This window comes from Girardinichthys multiradiatus, chromosome 22, assembly GCF_021462225.1.
Source record: "Girardinichthys multiradiatus isolate DD_20200921_A chromosome 22, DD_fGirMul_XY1, whole genome shotgun sequence".
NCBI classification, from domain to species: Eukaryota; Metazoa; Chordata; class Actinopteri; order Cyprinodontiformes; family Goodeidae; genus Girardinichthys; species Girardinichthys multiradiatus.
This window is the reverse complement of record NC_061814.1, coordinates 20,344,844-20,363,935: the sequence shown is the minus strand read 5'-3', so window position 1 is coordinate 20,363,935 and position 19,092 is coordinate 20,344,844. Positions and strand designations below refer to the sequence as shown.

Here is a 19,092-nt window from a genome sequence, read left to right as displayed (position 1 = left end):
CCCCAGGTCCACAAAACACATGTGAACTGGTTGGGCAAACTCCCATGAACCCTCGAGCACCCTGTAGAGGGTATAGAGCTGGTCCAGTGTTCCATGGCCGGGACGAAAACCACACTGCTCCTCCTGAAGCTGAGGTTCGACTATCAGCCGGACTCTCCTGTCCAATACCCTGGCGTAGGCCTTACCAGGTAGGCTGAGGAGTGTGATCCCCCTGTAGTCCGAACACACCCTCCGATCCCCCTTCTTATGAAGGGAGACCACCACCCCAGTCTGCCAGTCCAGAGGCACTGTCCCCGACCGCCACCCAATGTTAAAGAGGGGTGTCGACTATGACAGCCCAACAACATCCAGAGATTTGAGGTACTCAGGGCGGATCTCATCCAGCCCCGAAGCCTTGCCACCGCGGAGCTTTTTAACCACCTCGGTGACTTCAGCCTGGGTGATGAAAGAGTCCAACCCCAAGTCCCCAGCCTCTGTTTCCACTACGGAATGCGTGATGGCAGGATTGAGGAGATCCTCGAAGAACTCCTTCCACCGCCCGATAATGTCCTCAGTCGAGGTCAGCAGCCTCCCACCCCCACTATAAACAGTGTTGGCCAAGCACTGCTTCCCCCTCATGAGGCGCCGGAGGGTTAGCCAGAATCGCTTCGAGGCCAACCGGTAGTCCTTCTCCATGGCCTCACCAAACTCCTCCCAGGCCCGAGTTTTTGCCTCTGCCACAGCCCGGGCCGCAGCACGCTTGGCCTCACGGTACCCGTCAGCCGCCTCAGGAGTCCCACAAGCCAACCACAGCCGATAGGACTCCTTCTTCAGCTTGACAGCATCCCTTACTGTCGATGTCCACCACCTGGTTCTGGGATTGCCGCCGCGACAGCCACCGCAGACCTTACGGACGCAGCTTCGTCCATCCAGGTGATGGGTCAGACAAAGAGCGGTTCAAGAATCCCTCATGAGGAGGAAAATATCGATGCACGTGACGTCGCCCGGTACGGCGGAGCCGGGGTTCCACCCTGGAGCCAGGCCTGGGGTCGGGACTCGCCGGAGAGTGCCTGGTGGCCGGGTTGCACCTCGCGGGACCCGGCCGGGCCAAGCCCGAACAAGAGACGCGAGGGGGAACCGTGAGGCACCGGTGCAAAGAGGATTGGGTGGCGAACGAAGGTGGAGACCTCAGCGGCCCAATCCCCGGAACTCCCAGGTTGAAGTCAACAATTCCAAAGGGGGAAATACAAATTCTCCCAAACATCCTCCTCCTCTTTTTGCCAAACCAAAGCCCTAGTCTGAGTCACGAGCACTTCAGTTAGCTAGAAAATAGAAGAGGAAATTGAGATAGTGCTCCTTATAGCTGGCTCCCTCTCGAGCAGTAAATTAAATCGGAATCAATTGTTATACCAGAAAAGTCTGTCATGGTATTTCTTCTCCATGACAGACAAAGCCTCTTCTTCTCCAAGGCAACGGCCTTATTGCATCTGTGCTTTTTCTGACTCACAGAGTCAGCAGTAGACTTCTGGGACCATCAAGGTTGAAAAGAAACTTTGGAGCCACTCTAAATGGTTATATACAATATATGGAAATAGAAATTTCACTATATTAGCGGTTTCTAAAAGTACTCAGACCAGCCCGCCTGGCACCAACAATCACAGCATGTTTTAAAGTCACCTAAATCCCCTTTCTTCCCCATTCTGATGATCAGTTTGAACAAGTTGTCTTCACCACATGTAGATGCCTAAGTACACTGAGTTGCTGCAATGTGAGCTTGCCGGTATTTCCTGTCATACAGTTTTTCTAAATGTGAAAGGAAGGTTAAATGCTACAGCAAAGACCAAGTTAGAATGCAATCAAAGTGATCCATGTGTGTTTGTAAGTAGGATTGTAATAAATGTTTTCTCTCCTCTCAGGTTTATGAACTTATTAAATACCACCAGAATGCTAGCAGAGTGTGCACAAAATACTACGAAGGATGGGTAAATAATCAGTACTCTCCTGGAGGATAACATTGTAATATGGGGATTTATTTCCAGCTGACTCTGGTGGCTTTCAGATAAAATAATATAATTAATTTAATTACATGTGCAATTATGACAAATAATTATTGCAGCAAAGCAGAGTTAGAGTTAATCAAGATGTGCACTGTGACACAGAAGTTCCTATTGACTGAATAGGTCTCTTTATTGACTTGTTTTTAGGAGTTTAGCAATTAGTGTTGCTTTCAGGAACTAGAATTTAAATAGTCTGGCAATGGGAGTACAATCAGAAAAATGTATTTAGTCCTGGATAAAAAGGGTGCATTTTTTGTATCATATGATTTTTCTTTTAGTTTTATTGTACAAGGTGAATCTTTTTACAGATAAAGTAAATGGCATAACCAAAGGAATGTGGATGCCATATAGTGGAGATTTGTTACACCAACAAAGAGGAGTCTTTTGTAAGGTGTTGGAGTTTCTCTATTTTTGTTTAACTGATAATATATTCTGATAAAGCAAAGTGTGTCAGTGCTTACTCTCAGTGAAGCAAATGTGTTTAACTGACATTTATACATATATACAGTATATATATACAGTACAGACCAAAAGTTTGGACACACCTTCTCATTCAAAGAGTTTTCTTTATTTTCATGACTATGAATATTGTAGCTTCACACTGAAGGCATCAAAACTATGAATTAACACATGTGGAATTATATACTGAACAAAAAAGTGTGAAACTGAAAATATGTCTTATATTCTAGGTTCTTCAAAGTAGCCACCTTTTGCTTTGATTACTGCTCCACACACTCTTGGCATTCTGTTGATGAGCTTCAAGAGGTAGTCACCTGAAATGGTTTTCACTTCACAGGTGTGCCCTGTCAGGTTTAATAAGTGGGATTTCAAGCCTTATAAATGGGGTTGGGACCATCAGTTGTGTTGTACAGGAGGTGGATACAGTACACAGCTGATAGTCCTACTGAACAGACTGTTAGAATTTGTATTATGGCAAGAAAAAAGCAGCTAAGTAAAGAAAAACGAGTGGCCATCATTACTTTTAGAAATGAAGGTCAGTCAGTCCGAACAATTGGGAAAACTTTGAAAGTGTTCCCAAGTGCAGTCGCAAAAACCATCAAGCGCTACAAAGAAACTGGCTCAAATGAGGACCGCCCCAGGAAAGGAAGACCAAGAGTCACCTCTGCTGCGGACGATAAGTTCATCCGAGTCACCAGCCTCAGAAATTGCTGGTTAACAGCAGCTCAGATTAGAGAACAGGTCCATGCCACACAGAGTTCAAGCAGCAGACACATCTCTAGAACAACTGTTAAGAGGAGACTGTGTGAATCAGGCCTTCATGGTAAAATAGCTGGTAGGAAAACACTGCTGAGGACAGGCAACAAGCAGAAGAGACTTGTTTGGGCTAAAGAACACAAGGAATGGACATTAGACCAGTGGAAATCTGTGCTTTGGTCTGATGAGTCCAAGTTTGAGATCTTTGGTTCCAACCACCGTGTCTTTGTGCGGTGCAGAAAAGGTGAACGGATGGACTCTACATGCCTGGTTCCCACTGTGAAGCATGGAGGAGGAGGTGTGATGGTGTGGGGGTGCTTTGCTGGTGACACTGTTGGGGATTTATTCAAAATTGAAGGCGTACTGAACCAGCATGGCTACCACAGCATCTTGCAGCGGCATGCTATTCCATCTGGTTTGCGTTTAGTTGGACCATCATTTATTTTTCAACAGGACAATGACCCCAAACACACCTCCAGGCTGTGTAAGGGCTATTTGACCAAGAAGGAGAGTGATGGGGTGCTTCGCCAGATGACCTGGCCTCCACAGTCACCGGACCTGAACCCAATCGAGATGGTTTGGGGTGAGCTGGACTGCAGAGTGAAGCCAAAAGGGCCAACAAGTGCTAAGAATCTCTGGGAACTCCTTCAAGACTGTTGGAAAACCATTTCAGGTGACTACCTCTTGAAGCTCATCAACAGAATGTCAAGAGTGTGCATAGCAGTAATCAAAGCAAAAGGTACTACCTTGAAGAACCTAGAATATAAGACATATTTTCAATTCAGCTTTAGCGCCAATTCACAACACATGTTGTCTCAAGGCACTTCACAACAGTCAGGTACATACATTCCAATTAATCCTAACCATTGAACAGTGCAGTCAGACTTAGTTATTTATTCAAATTGGATAAAACGTTTTTCTGTCTAAGGAAACCCAGCAGATTGCATCCAGTCAGTGACTTGCAGCATTCACTCCTCCCAGATGAGCACGTAGAGACAGTGGACAGTCACTGGCGTTGACTTTGCAGCAATTCCTCATACGAGCATGCATGTTGCGACAGCGGAGAGGAAAAACTCCCTTTTAACAGGAAGAAACCTCCAGCAGAACCAGGCTCAGTGTGAGCGGCCATCTGACACGACCGACTGGGTGTTTGAGAGAACAGAGCAGAGACACAAAGAGAACAAAGAAGCACTGATCCAGGAGTACGTTCTATGGGAAGGAAAAGTAAAGTTAATGGATGTAGCTCCTTTAGTCGTTACACCTAGAAAGAAAGAGCAGATAAACTCTGAGCCAGTTTTCAAGGTTAGCATCTGAAAGAGAGAACATAAAGTTAGTTCCAGTTAAGCTCAGTCAATCGCCATGTCTAGGAGAGAGAAAGGGTTAAACACTAAAAGACAGGGCCATGTGGATCATCGGTAGAGGATGAGCATTAAGTTGTTGCAGGCAGAAACTCGGACGATGCCCCTCTCCAGAGAGGTGTCACAGGTAGACACAGAGCCAGGCCAGGTGTAGCTTCCGGGAAGAGAAAAGAGAGAACATAGTTAAAAGCTGAAAGAACAGCAAATAATGCAAAATTGGAGAGTAGAGTGAGAATGTAGCGAATAGGGTGAAAGTGGTCCTTATGTCCCCCAGCAGCCTAAGCCTATAGCAGCATAACTACACAGATAGTTTCAGTTCAGATTGTTTAGTTAAGCGGCGCTTATTTACAACAATGTCGTCTCAAGGAACCCCACAAAGGGTCCCACTGATGGTCATTGTTATACTAAAAACCACAAGGATTGGGATATATCCCTCTGTCAGACTGATTATAACCATTGGAAAAGAGAGGGGGTCATACAGTTTTCAGTTGTTTCACACTTCTTTGTTCAGTATATAATTCCACATGTGTTAATTCATAGTTTTGATGCCTTCAGTGTGAAGCTACAATATTCATAGTCATGAAAATAAAGAAAACTCCAAACTTTTGGTATGTACTATATATATATATATATATATATATATATATACTCACCAGCCACTTTATTAGGTACACCTTGCTGGGTTGGACCCCCTTTTGCCTTCAGAACTGCCTTAATCCTTTGTGGCATAGATTCAACAAGGTACTGGAAACATTCCTCAGAGAGTTTGGTCCATATTGACATGATCGCAAAACACAGATGCTGCAGATTTGTCGGCTGCACATCCATGATGCAAATCTCTCGTTCCACCACATCCCAAAGGTGCTCTATTGGATTGAGATCTGGTGACTGTGGAGGCCATTTGAGTACAGTGAACTCATTCGTGCTTTATGACATGGTGCGTTATCCTGCTGGAAATAACCAGAAGATGGGTACACTGTGATCATAAAGGGATGGACATGGTCAGCAACAATACTCAGGTAGGCTGTGGCATTGACACGATGCTCAATTGGTACTAAGGGGCTCAAAGTGTGCCAAGAAAATATCCCCCCACACCATTACATCACCACCACCACCCTGAACCTTTGATACAAGGCAGTATGATCCATGCTTTTATGTTGTTGACGCCAAATTTTGACCCTACCATCCGAATATCACAGCAGAAATCGAGACTTATCAGACCAAACAACGTTTTCCAATCTTTTATTGTCCAATTTTGGTGAGCCTGTGCAAATTGTAGTCTCAGTTTCCTGTTCCGAGCTGACAGGAGTGGCACCCAGTGTGGTCTTCTGCTGCTGTAGCCCATCTGCCTCAAGGTTTGATGTGTTTTGCGCTCAGAGATGCTCTTCTGCAGGCCTTGGTTGTAATGAGTGGTTATTTGAGTTACTGTTGCCTTTCTATCAGCTCGAACCAGTCTGGCCATTCTCCTCTGACCTCTAGCATCAACAAGGCATTTGCTCCCACAGAACTGCTGCTCATATATTTTATGGATATTTTCTCTTTTTCGAACCATTCTCTGTAAACCCTAGAGATGGTAGTGCGTGAAAATCATAGTAAATCAGCAGTTTCTGAAATACTCAGACCAGCCCGTCTGGCACTAACATCCATATATATATATATATAGTAAGAAAAGTACAGATGTTCTGTGCAGACTAGTGATCAAATAGGAGACAATCTTTTTGTCTGTTCCATGTATCATTAAATAGTTGTTTATTACAGTTTAACTGAATGACTTTTACAGTCACTGAACAAAATGGAGCATATTGCAAGCAGATTTGTAATCCATCACAGTTCTATCTGTCCCTGCCAAATGACTGAGTATCAAAATCCGGCAGATAGTGCTGCATAACCTAGCTGCAAAGACCTAATGTTTATTCTGCTTTGCTTCGTTGTTAATAAAGCTTCTGCGTGATCCCATCACCCGTGGCCCTGTTATTAAAGTTTGCTTTACTGACTCGGTTAAACTGCTGACAGGGCACCAAACCTTGCACAAACTACTATGTGACACTGATTAAGAGGACTGGCTATTAGTGAGCTGGGCCATATTAATACCAGCCAAAAACTGCAAGTTGATAATTACTGCTCTAAGTAAACAGTGACTGCATATTGTTACTGTGATCAAGTATGTCAGCCCCTTTAGAGGATGGTGCTAAATTCTAGAAAAGTTGTGCCTGTAAAATGTCCAATAAATTCAGGAATCCAGCAGCTGCAGAGCTAAGGCAGTCAATTGTTGGGTCATCCAGGCTTCAGCTCTCACCTGACAGCCTCTGCCCACCTTTGTTATTGAGTACTATCTCATTTATCACTGCAACAAATAGGACATGCATTTGGCAGGTGAGATAAGGATAAATAGGATGAGTCTATAGGAGATATATTACTGGGGTAACTATGATGACAATGTTCAGTAAAATAGAGGAATAGGTCCATTTTTAAAAACATAATTACTGCTATCTTATGATGTAAATAGATAATCTTTATAGCACTTTTTAGCTGCTAGATGGATTGTTTTTTTGTCAACATTTTGAACTTCGTTTCATAAAATGTAGTCCATATTCACAAAAACTATTGGTGAAATAGAGTTTTAGCTCAGATATGAACCTCTGAAGCAAAAACTAAGTTTAGTAAGAAAGGAACTGTGACAAAATGAAAGACAATACAGAAATGATTTGAGAGAGAATATCACAAATGGCTAAGCATTAGTCACTAAATAAGCATATGCCTTCGAGCTTCCTAAAGTAAAATGGTATTTCAATGTTTTTTTATTGACACTTAATTGTATTTGTTTATCTCTAGTTAAGAAACAAAAATTCAGTACTTAGATTGGTCAAAACTGATATTGATTTTCAATATTTTGGGTTTTAATTTTAGCTGCTAACAATGCTAAAATTAAAACTTAAAATATTGTAAAGTGATTACAAATACTTTCAAACAGTTTAGTCATTCATAAAACCCTTTATTTGTGAAGACAAAAAAAAATGTGATTCTTAATTTTCTGGAAAACATTGTTAAAATCTTGTCTTTCGAACCCAATATGATGCAGTGTCTCATCTTGTTAGCAGAGTATATCATTAAAACCTGTATGAAGAACAGTATTTAATATACCCCAAATTTCCTTTTGTTTCAATACTCAGGGGTTGAAGTTCCTCTACCACTTTTAAATTACTTGTCTGGTAGACCTTTGGGCACTTGTTAGAACAATCACAGACAGACTAGATAAAACCATCTTATAAGCCCTGTGAGACAATACCATGATTAGCTAATCATTCCTTAAAACACAAGATACATCACAAAATCTTTATTCTTTTTGGTGAAAGATCAAAAAGGAGCTTTTTCTATGCATTTTTGGCATTGGGTTCTTAAAATAAAAGAACAAGGTAAACAGCCATAAATGAACAAACTTTTATTGAAATTTTCCACATTCGCAACAGATTCTCTAAAACAGGTCTTGTGATTCATGAAACATTTAGTCCATTTCTGATGACAGTACATAGGTATTCTAAGTTTTCCCAAAATGTTGCTAAATTGCTGTCTTGTTCTTGTGTCATCTTGTGTCTTGTTTTTGTAAGCTGGATCTATCAATACACCCCTAAAACAAAGTAGTGAGTGGTTGCATTGCCGCTAACTCTGCATCATATTATCTATGGGGCTTGATGTAACATTAATTTTAGATTAAGTAACTGACATTTAGAATCTGTGTTCTTGTTTCTTTCTTTTTTTATTCTGCCATATTGTTCAAAGACATCCAAAATTAGAAACTAAATGAGACCAACCAATGATTATGACTAAACAACTCCAAAAATATCACACTAAAGCCAATCTCAGATCAAGGCATTATAAGGGATTCTGATCAGTTTATGCTGTGACTGAGAACAAGCAGTTACATTAAAATACATTAATGTAGTTGGGATGCAGCAATAACTTTTAAATGTGAGGTAAATGTCTTTTGACATCGCACATATCAGGACTTAATAAGCACTACTACCCTATGTCCCAACACTTCGGTTTGCTGGGAGGGCATATTTGATATTCTCTCATTAATAAGAATAGGTTTATTTCTCTCAGTCTAACACACAATAGAGGTTTTTATATTCAATGTACTGTGTAAACCGATATATGCCAACCTGTAAGAGAAATCACTGTCATTTTCTGGTGGTTTAATTTGAAATAACCTACCATTACATTGGTGCACTTAATAGAAACCTCTTATTTTTTATCAAATGTGGAGTTTGAACTGTGAATGGCAAAGGCACAAGATAATGCGAGGGGAAACCACTTTAGATTTAAAGCAGTGGGAATACAAAATACTTGACGAGATGTTTCACAAAGACTCCCAGCAGCAAAGTCCCTCCCAGGAGCATCAATTGTTGAATGGTGCTCAGTACAATACAACCACAGACAAACAAACAGCTCACCACTGATCACAGCAATAGCTACTCACACTGCATAGATAAGGCAATGATTAATATGGTTTTCCCAATGCCCTAGAAACATTTCCAGTCTCCAGCTGCTTCAATCTGTCTGTTCACAGAGATGATCTTAGATATGGGGCCTTTGGTTCTTGTCAGTACCTGCTCCCTGATGTCAAATGAGCCATCCAGTCACACCCAGGAGTTTGTGCTCAGTGTGGAGCAAGCACACTGATTTGCCAAGTGATTAACTGCTCCATAATTGTTGAGCTTATTTTGCATTGTACCGTGCTGATGTTATTCTAAACTGCTTACTGTCAAGTCATTATTATATAAATGTTGTTATAAATCTGCACGGTTTATACTACAAAAGGAAACATTTCGAGGTACAAATGCAAGAGAATATGGAACAGGGCATACTATATGCATTAAATAGAGATAGGCAAGGCATGCTACAGGAAAGAACGAGATAAAGGCATGAATGTACTCTGAAAAGTAAGTTTCTCGTTTCTGGGCGCTCACTTCTCAGAAAACCTACAAGTATTAGTTTTCATTTGAAGTGAACATGAAATTACAGCAGAACGGATTTCATTTTGATAAAATCAAATGACGTAAAAATGCTTTATCTGGATCAGCATTGATGTTGAGGTTAAAGCAGCAACAAATTGTGCTTCATGTGTTTTTGCCTTACTTTTTCATTTTTCCTAACGCGCTATAAAGCAGATTTCAGCCTGCCAATCCAGCCCTTAATAAGGTCTCTCCTCTGGAGGCTTTAATAGCGCTCTGCTCTTAACTGACACTTATAGTCAGGGTGAGGACAGTTTTCAGTTTCATTATATCACTTTCAGTCGAGCATATCCTTTAGCAAACTAATTACACAGCCTATCAAAACGGTTGCTCTATCAGGGCAATCTTTGCACCTTAATGTCCATTTTTCTGTCTGCAGATGAGAAGGGGACTACATGTTTGACCTTGCATTATCAGATGTCTTCTTTTTCTATATGTGATTCTGCAGTTTGTTCATCTTCCTTTAATTCTCAGAATGACAGAGATGAGCTCTTTAGGTCCTCATAGCTACTTAATTTTGTTTTGGAAAATATTCAAGAAAATGACAATAAATTAAAATACACCAAGCACAAATTTGATTAAACATTATTTACAGTTATCACTTTTTCGATCCCTAAAGCAGATGGCAAATTCTTCATTATCTTCTCTATATTGCATTTTAAATTGCATGTAGCAAAATTAAGTAAACTAACAAAATACCAAAAAATCAATGGCAGTAAAGAGAGAGGAAATGGAGTACAATGGTGCATTTTTCCCTTACTTAAATATAGCCAGTTAATCAGGGACTGCTCAGCTTCTCAATAGTTTCATTTGGATGGGATTAAGTCCCATGTTTCTCCCAGTCCTAAGAGATTAAGTAGGAGAGATAGCTCAGCTACGGCGCGGCAACAAATTCAGACGATGACCTGACTGGGATTACACATGCGGATGTGGAGGTCTGATGTCAGGAGCAACTAAAATCCTGGCTCTTTTTTGAAATTCAAATATAATCTATGCAGGAAAAGCCCTTTGACTGCAGCGCTGGAGAATGCAGAGAAACTCTATTACTTCGGAAGAATCTCTGAAATGTGGATATTGGCTGCAACCAATATATTCTGCTGGTGCCTCAGTTTGTGTGAACCATTTGCCTCCATTTAGACATCAGTGGATTCAAATCCAGGGCTGCACGGTGGCACAGTTGGTAGCACTGTTGCCTTGCAGCAAGAAGGTCCTGGGTTCAATTCCTGGCTGGGGGTCTTTCTGCATGGAGTTTGCATGTTCTCCCACAGTCCAAAGACATGCCAGTTAGGTTAATTGGTCACTCTAAATTGCCCTTAGGTGTGTGCATGGTTGTTTGTGTGTTGTCCTGCGATGGACTGGCAACCTGTCCAGGGTGTACCCTGCCTCTTGCCCATAGACTGCTGGAGATAGGCACCAGCTCCCCTGTGACCCACAATGGAATAAGCGGTAGAAAATGACTGACTGGATTAAAATCATTAAAATAATTCAAATATTAGTGTTACCTAACCCACATGCAATGACAGTCAGAGGTTTACATACACTCATTATGGGAATTAATGTAGTTATTTTAAGGTAAAATGATACAATTAGCATATTTAATGTAAATTGTATCATTGTTGTATGGATATATACATACAACCCCACAATATTTGGTAAAAAGATGCACAATGAACACATGCTATTTGTAGCCATAAACGGGGTTCTGCTGTATATTTGAATTTTTTTTTTTTTTTGCAGAAACGTTTTGAAGCATATCCAACAAATCTCTGTGTAGTGAAGCTCAATGGTCTCCAAACGCCTAATGTGAACCTGCTTGAACTATTCCAATACCAGTTTTTCTGTGTGTTTTAGAAATAATCGTCCTGTTGGAATGCCCAAGCTTCAACCATCTGTTGCTTTGATAAGAAATAAAAAAATTATAGGTTAGCCCCTTGCTTTCATTATTCCACTTACTTTAGTGCAATGCATTAATACCACTGGCAAAACATTGCTTCCATGGCCTGATGCTGTCAATGTCATGCTTGCAGGTTGGTACAGGGGTCTTAGGTTTGAAATCCTCACTTTTACTCCCCCTAACATACTTCTTGTCATTGAGGTCAAGTAAGTAAATCTTTGTCTTTTTTGACATTAAATCGTTTGAACAGAATTTCGGTCCTACTTGAAAGTGTCAATTTTGGCGCAGAGACTACTTTTTTCATTGGTGATGTGAAATGCACTTCCCACTGGACAGTGATTCTGGTGTTTCATTAGTTTCCAGTTCACGGCAGTTTATATTAAGCCTCCTGTTCATTCTAACAATATTATTTCATCTGAGTGAGGCAGTTTGTGTCAGATGGTTGACAAATTTGGTTCTTCAACAGGAAAGCTATCCCAAACACACATCTAAACTAACATTGGAATTGGAATAGATTAGGACAGCCCTGAACTCTACTATATTGTCCATTTAAAAACTGTTTAAAAACTAGGTCTATTTCAAGAAACCAAAACGTTTGCAAAGTTTGACTAAAAAAAAGAGGTCAAATATCCAGTCAGAAGTACCCCAGAAGCTTTTTGATTTTATATCACCTAAAATCAATCTAAACATTTTCTGTTTCAGGTCAATCAGGATTAACAAATAAATTTTTACTTGTAAAATAACACAACAATAACAAAGAATAATATTTGAATATTTTTTTATCACTTTTTTTATTACTTTCTTCAGTAAGATGTTTACACACCTGAAATACACTGATGTCTGACTTCATGAAAAGATCTAGGAATCAGCCAGAGAATTGTGGATCACCATAATTTTAGTTCGTCCTTTTGTACAATTTCCAGAATTTTTCACCATTTCAAACATGTATAAACAGAATGGAAATGTCCAGCCATTATACCATTCAGGAAAGAGATGGATTCTGTATCTTAGAAATAAACATCTGTGCAAAATATGCGTATCAACCCAGAACATAATCAAAGGTCTCTGTGAAGGATCTGCTTAAAACAGGTGAGAGAGTGTCATTATCCACAGTAAATCTTGTGAGTCCCGTGCCAACATGGGTTGAAGATGGATGGAAGAAGCCATGACTCCAAAAGCAACATAAAGAGGTAGATTACTGTTTGAAAATGCAATCAGGGACAGATACCCAATTGTTGGACATGTCCTATGGTCTAATGAAATTAGAATTGAAGTGTTTGGCCATGACAACCATCATCGGAAAAACGGGAAGCTTTCAAGCCTGAGAACACCATCCCAACTGTGAAGCATGGGGGTGAGAGCGTCCTGCTGCACTTAAAATAAAAATAGATAGCATCATAAATAAATAAAAAACATTTTGTGGAAACTTTGAAACATCTCAAGAGATCACAGAGGAAGTTAAAGCTTCGGTACAAATTGGTCTACCGAATGGACAATTATCCTAATCATTATATTGAGACTTAAGGACAACATAGTCAAAATGTTGTAGTTACCATCACTAAACCCTAATTTTAGTCCCACTGAAAATTTTGAGGCCAGGCTGAAAAAGTATATGCGAGCAAAACTGCTTCCAAACCTGATTCAGTTACACCAGGAGGAGTGGGCCAAAATTCCAGCAAACTATTGTGAGAAGCTTGTGGAAGGATAAACAAAACATTTGACCCAAGTCAAACTGCTTAAAAAACATCTATCTATAACTTCTATATCAGAAAAAAAAATCTTTAAAATGTCATTGTTCTGGCATTTTGCAAAGGAAAATTGGTTTGATCATCCTAACTGACCTAAAACAGGAATGGTTCGGCCTGATTTAACGCCAGACATTGAGAAAAACAAATTGAGTCTTTAGGGTCTGTTTAATGATCTGGTTTCAACTATAATTGTAAACTTTCACCTGCACCAAAGAACTCACTTTCAAAATCATTAAATTCACTTTTCTTATGTTACAAAATCAACAATAACAAATTAAATATTATTGAATTTTTAACATTCTAGTTCTTATGCTTGTTTTGCAGTGTTGAGCTGGACTTTAAACAGCAAGAGGATAAACTACAGTCCTTGATAAAGAGACTCTGCCCCACGGACAACCGACAGTGCCCTGCTCTGCCTTATTCCAGTGAAGTGTTCACCTCCACCCCAAAACGCAAGTCCAAGTCAGAGTCCAAGAAGCACGCTCGGTGGAAACTTTGGTTCCTGTGAATAAAACATGAAGCCTTTGAAAAAAGCCATCCTTTTGGGCACATCAACAACCCCAGTTATTCTCGGAGCAGTTAGAGGAATATGCAGCTGGGGGACCAACAACCAGTTTGAATGGATGCTGTCGGACAACAGTTGATATGAGGCTTTGAACTAAGACTGTTTGGTCAGCTGGGGGGCAGCAGAGACATACAGTGCCTTGCGAAAGTATTCGGCCCCCTTGAACTTTTCAACCTCTTGCCACATTTCAGGCTTCAAACATAAAGTTATAAAATTCTAATTTTTTTGTGAAGGATCAACAACAACTGGGACACAATCGTGAAGTGGAATGAAATGTATTGGATGTGTCAAACGTTTTTAACAAATAAAAAACTGAAAAGTGGGGCGTGCAATATTATTCGGCCCCCTTGCGTTAATACTTTGTAGCGCCACCCTTTGCTGCAATTATGGCTGCAAGTCGCTTGGGGTGTGTCTATCAGTTTTGCACATCAAGAGACTGAAATTCTTGCCCATTCTTCCTTGCAAAACAGCTGGAGCTCAGTGAGGTTGGATGGAGAGCGTTCGTGAACAGCAGTCTTCAGCTCTTTCCACAGATTCTCGATTGGATCCAGGTCCGGACTTTGACTTGGCCATTCCAACACCTGGATACGTTTATTTGTGAACCATTCCATTGTAGATTTGGCTTCATGTTTTGGATCATTGTCTTGTTGGAAGATAAATTTCTGTCCCAGTCTCAGGTCTCTTGCAGACTCCAACAGGTTTTCTTCCAGAATGATCCTGTATTTGGCCCCATCCATCTTCCCATCAATTTTTACCATCTTCCCTGTCCCTGCTGACAAAAAGCAGGCCCAAACCATGATGCTGCCACCACCATTTTTGACAGTGGGGATGGTGTGTTCAGGGTGATGAGCTTTGTTGCTTTTACGCCAAACATATCGTTTTGTAATGTGGCCAAACAGTTCAATTTTGGTTTCATCTGACCAGAGCACCTTCTTCATGTCCACATGGTGTGTTCCTTGGTCTTCATGATGCTCTCTGCGCTTTGAACAGAACCCTGAGACTATCACAGAGCAGGTGCATTTATACGGAGACTTGATTACACACAGGTGGATTCTATTTATCATCATCAGTCCTTTGGGACAACATTGGATCATTCAGAGATCCTCACTGAACTTCTGGAGTGAGTTTGCTGCACTGAAAGTAAAGGGCTGAATAATATTGCATGCCCCACTTTTCAGTTTTTTATTTGTTAAAAAAGTTTGACACATCCAATAAATTTCATTCCACTTCACGATTGTGTCCCACTTGTTGTTGATTCTTTACAAAGAAATTAGAATTTTTTATCTTTATGTCTGAAGCCTGAAATGTGGCAAGAGATTGACCAGTTCAAGGGGGCCGAGTACTTTCGCAAGGCCCTTTTTTGGCACATTGGCTGGACAGGGTTGGCAGCTTCAAACTCTAGGTAAGCAGTGACACGTTTTTCATTCTTTACTGTAAAAATTGAATTTCTTCATCTTAAAAAAAAATGTTTTAATGAAATACTTCTTTTGGATCTTCCAATCTATGCCATGCACTTTTCCTTTTTCCCCTTAGATCATATTGTTTGGCATCAAAGAGGAGCCATGCGGAGGTTCTTGTTTAAAGGAAGCTGTGGTATTTGAATGGACATCAGCTCCACTTTCAGTAAAGCACAAATATTTGAATAAGAAGAGAAACATGAAAGACTGCATCAATAGAATATTCACAAGTATGTCAGCACTGTTATTGTAACCTTGTACTATCCTCTCCCTTTCTGCGATATTTGTCAATATGCTGCTCACTTTTTCTCCCTGGCTGAACCTCTGCTTAACGTAGTTAATATATGGACACCTTCATATGTTCTAAACTACGTCCATGCATCTTTTTTTGTGTCTCCAATGCCTCTACCGTAGCTTAATGTGCAGCCAACTAGCCAACCAGCCTCACTTATTGTTGTTGTCATTAATAATATGACTCAAAATATTCCTGATTTATATTTTTTAAAAACTATTACCATTTTTATAACAAAGTACTGTGAAATCTTAGAGCCTCATACTCATGAAAAAGCAGGTATAATATTTTAAACTATAAAACAAATATTCTCAATTTGATTTGATTTTTTATCAACATGGATGATGTTTTACTATTTCTGCAGTGTTTTCTATAAAAAAAAATAAATAAACAATTGTTTTATTTTATTTAAAACTTTTTATTTCAAAGTAAAGAATATTTTGACATTTTTCTCTGAGTCTGTTAAGAGTTTGCCTTGCCTCACCTTCACCTGACATGTTGCGGTGAAGTCTTGTTTAATGTCCATTTAATGCTTCCAGAGATGTTTTGTATCATTGATCTACCTTGTCATTCTGCTGCAAGCCACATTAAGCATCTCTGCTTATTCAGGAAGCACCCAATACAACTGTGCACTGAACTTGCAGCAAAAGCAGAAGGGCTATATACAGAGCTAAAGAAATATAATAGCAATCCATGAGTAAAACACTTTGTAGCCACCAGCTTTGGTCACATACATGAAAAAAATGAAACTCTCATGATGTACCAGTGATGCGGAACTTGTTACAAAGCAGGTATTTAGTGATGCTTTACACTAATTTTGCAACTGTAGCTTCTGAGTGTGTTTTTTAGATGTACAAGAAATTTCAGAAAGTCTCCTATCATGAGACAACCACATTTATTTGCACACCAGATAAAAATGTGCAAAAGGCCTTAAATAAATCACCTTTTTTGCAGTAGCATAATATCCCCCGAAAGGTTGCAGCAGTTTTCTATGTTATGCAGAATTCGTTTTACCTCCCTTACTTTCAAATGCACTCCTCACTGTCTGTACAGACAAAATATACTTGAGTCTTCATCTAGACTTGTTTAAGATGATTCCAGTTAAACTTTCATATTTTCAGAAGAATGCACATATTGGCAAGTCTAGGTGAGAAGTTGTTTCTTTTTAAATTAGTTTCTGATTTGTGAAGATTAACACACATCTGTATTGCTAAATGATGTACTCTTGCTTTTCCCATTTTGAACAGTGGTTAAGAGACAGTGGCGTCATTTTATATTTATGTCAGAAGAAAACAGGAATTTATGTAATACTTAATTGTACAATCTGTAAACTTGCTCATTTTAAAATGTTAAATAAATAAATTAGTAAATCTTTAGTTACATTTATTTTATAACGATTAATAAATGTTCCTCCAATTATGGCAATTTTGATTTTGTAAAGAAAAACAACGGTTGTGTATGTCTGACTCTTCTGGGTTTGTCTAAACCTTTCAATGTTAGATTATGTTGCTGCAATTAAAAATATATATTTCTAAGATTGTTTTCACCTCTGTACTGGAGGTAAGAATAAATGTGGAGGGCCCTGCAATTGGAAATGGGTACATTTATGTAGGAGCTACCATCATGGCGACTAGTCATGTCAAGTTTCTACATTTCTAACACACCTCATTTAATAGGGCTGTAAATTATCTTTCAAAAATGACTTTCACTAAAATAATTCACCCTGATACAGCCTTGGTTTAGCCATTTGATGCTTTTATTTTGAAGACAGGTATGTCCTGAATCCTTCCAGAAAGATTTGACATTGAAGTAATATAGTACAGGATTACACAACTGGTGGCCATGTGTGTTACTACCTGCAACACAGAGCTCATTCATTGATTAACCAGCACTATAGCAAAGAGCTGTACCATGAGAAAGTGCAATTTAGTGATCAAGTGCTATATAATAGATGTTTCTACTGTTTCAAAATAGCAAAATATTTAATCTGGAAAGTGTAGCAGTGTGCCACTGAATGCAAGCTTGTCCTTTACCATGAATCAGAGTCGTGATTCCTTCTGATTCAGGATGTAGTTCCAGGGAGTCATGTTTGGCTTAGGGAATTCAAAGTATGTACAGTACTGGTTTCTCAGACAAAATATAGACTCCCTATCAGGATACACCCAGATTTGACCAGTCACAATATTTTAATGGATTATCAGCCTAGTGAAGCAAGAAAGGCACTTCTTACTTCTCAGGTCAAGGCTTAATTCACTTACATCTGTAAAACAAGGGGCATTCCCTTTAAGACAGCAATGAAAAGGAAGGCAGATAGTTTAAGGTAAAACAAACGCAGGAGAGCCCCCTTAGAGAGCTGTTAACAGCCAAAATGCATTTTCAGTAACACATGAAGGCCAATTCATGCAGCTTCAAAACTGAACATAATGGTATACATGTAGCAATATGACTCCGAACAAGCCTCAAGAAAAGCCTGTGGATATATTGACCACATAAGTGTCTCATTGCAGGGAATATCACCTCAGTCTGTTAGCAGCAACAAAGCCTACCAGAGAGACATATTCATGTAGCTCACTTGTTCTCTGGATTAGTATTTATGCACTACCTTCAAGCATGAGATCTAATTAATAACAGTCTGATTTCAAATGTATAACATACTGGTACTTCTTCCTGTAGCCTTGCATTGTAATAAATTGGCTTTCTTTTAGCTAATGATTTTCCAAATTATTGAGCCTAAACTGTATTTTGTGAAAGGTGTGATCTTGTAAACACATTCAAATCTTCACTAAAAAAGGTAAGTGGAAATGACAAAGAAAAACATTGGCCTCACACATGGGATTCAGAGCATCACAAGGACAAAAGTCATGTGACTTGCCATGACCAGCTGTCCTAAATGGGCAGCCTCTGTCCGCTTACATGACAGCATTTGCTCCACGTGCCCCATGCAGCCATTAAAAGTGCATCATGGCACTGACACCAGAGTATATGCTGTGCATATTTTACACCACAAACTTTGATGAAATAGCACTAATTGACCTCTAATGATGATGGGCTGTAAGAATTGTAATTGGGTTTTGGTGCACATAATTGAAATGCTTTGTACTGTATTTCTTAGTGCCTTGGAAAAGTTTTCATTCTCCTTTGAATGTTTTCACATTTTATCACATGACAAACAGGAACTTAAATGATTATTATGTGTAGGGCACAGGTGTTAAGTAGAAGGAAAATGACAAATGGTTTTCTAAATCTTTAAATAAAAATCTGAAAGGCCTGTGTACATTTATGTTCAACATATATATTTATATTCATATTCAGTTTGGTGTGAGAATGTAAACAAAAGTAAGCTGTGCACTGCATAAAATCTGGCCTTTGTGGAAAGGTTGAGAGAAAGTCTTATTTCATGTTTGTCACAACCCAACACAACTAATAGGAAGGGCAAGAAAAGTAAGAGGTCTGTCGTAACCCTGGAAGACCTGCATAGATCAGCAGCTCAGTGCAGATAATCAGTTGACAGGATA

General features: G+C 39.6%; 1 protein-coding gene and 1 long non-coding RNA gene across 2 annotated transcripts in view; both read left to right on the top strand.

The window, feature by feature from the left end:
• Positions 1-14,049, top strand: part of LOC124859374 (inhibitory synaptic factor 2A-like) — a 40,213-nt gene extending 26,164 nt beyond the window's left edge. The window contains exon 4 of the mRNA XM_047352129.1: positions 13,588-14,049. Coding sequence (XP_047208085.1) covers positions 13,588-13,771 — 184 coding nt within the window. The 3' untranslated portion in view covers positions 13,772-14,049. The remainder of the gene's footprint in view (positions 1-13,587) is intronic.
• Positions 14,050-15,116: 1,067 nt separating this feature from the next.
• On the top strand, positions 15,117-16,953 carry LOC124858743. Its single transcript, XR_007035917.1, has 2 exons — positions 15,117-15,230; positions 15,362-16,953. It is a non-coding gene; the product is annotated as an uncharacterized LOC124858743 (long non-coding RNA).
• Positions 16,954-19,092: the final 2,139 nt, after the last annotated feature.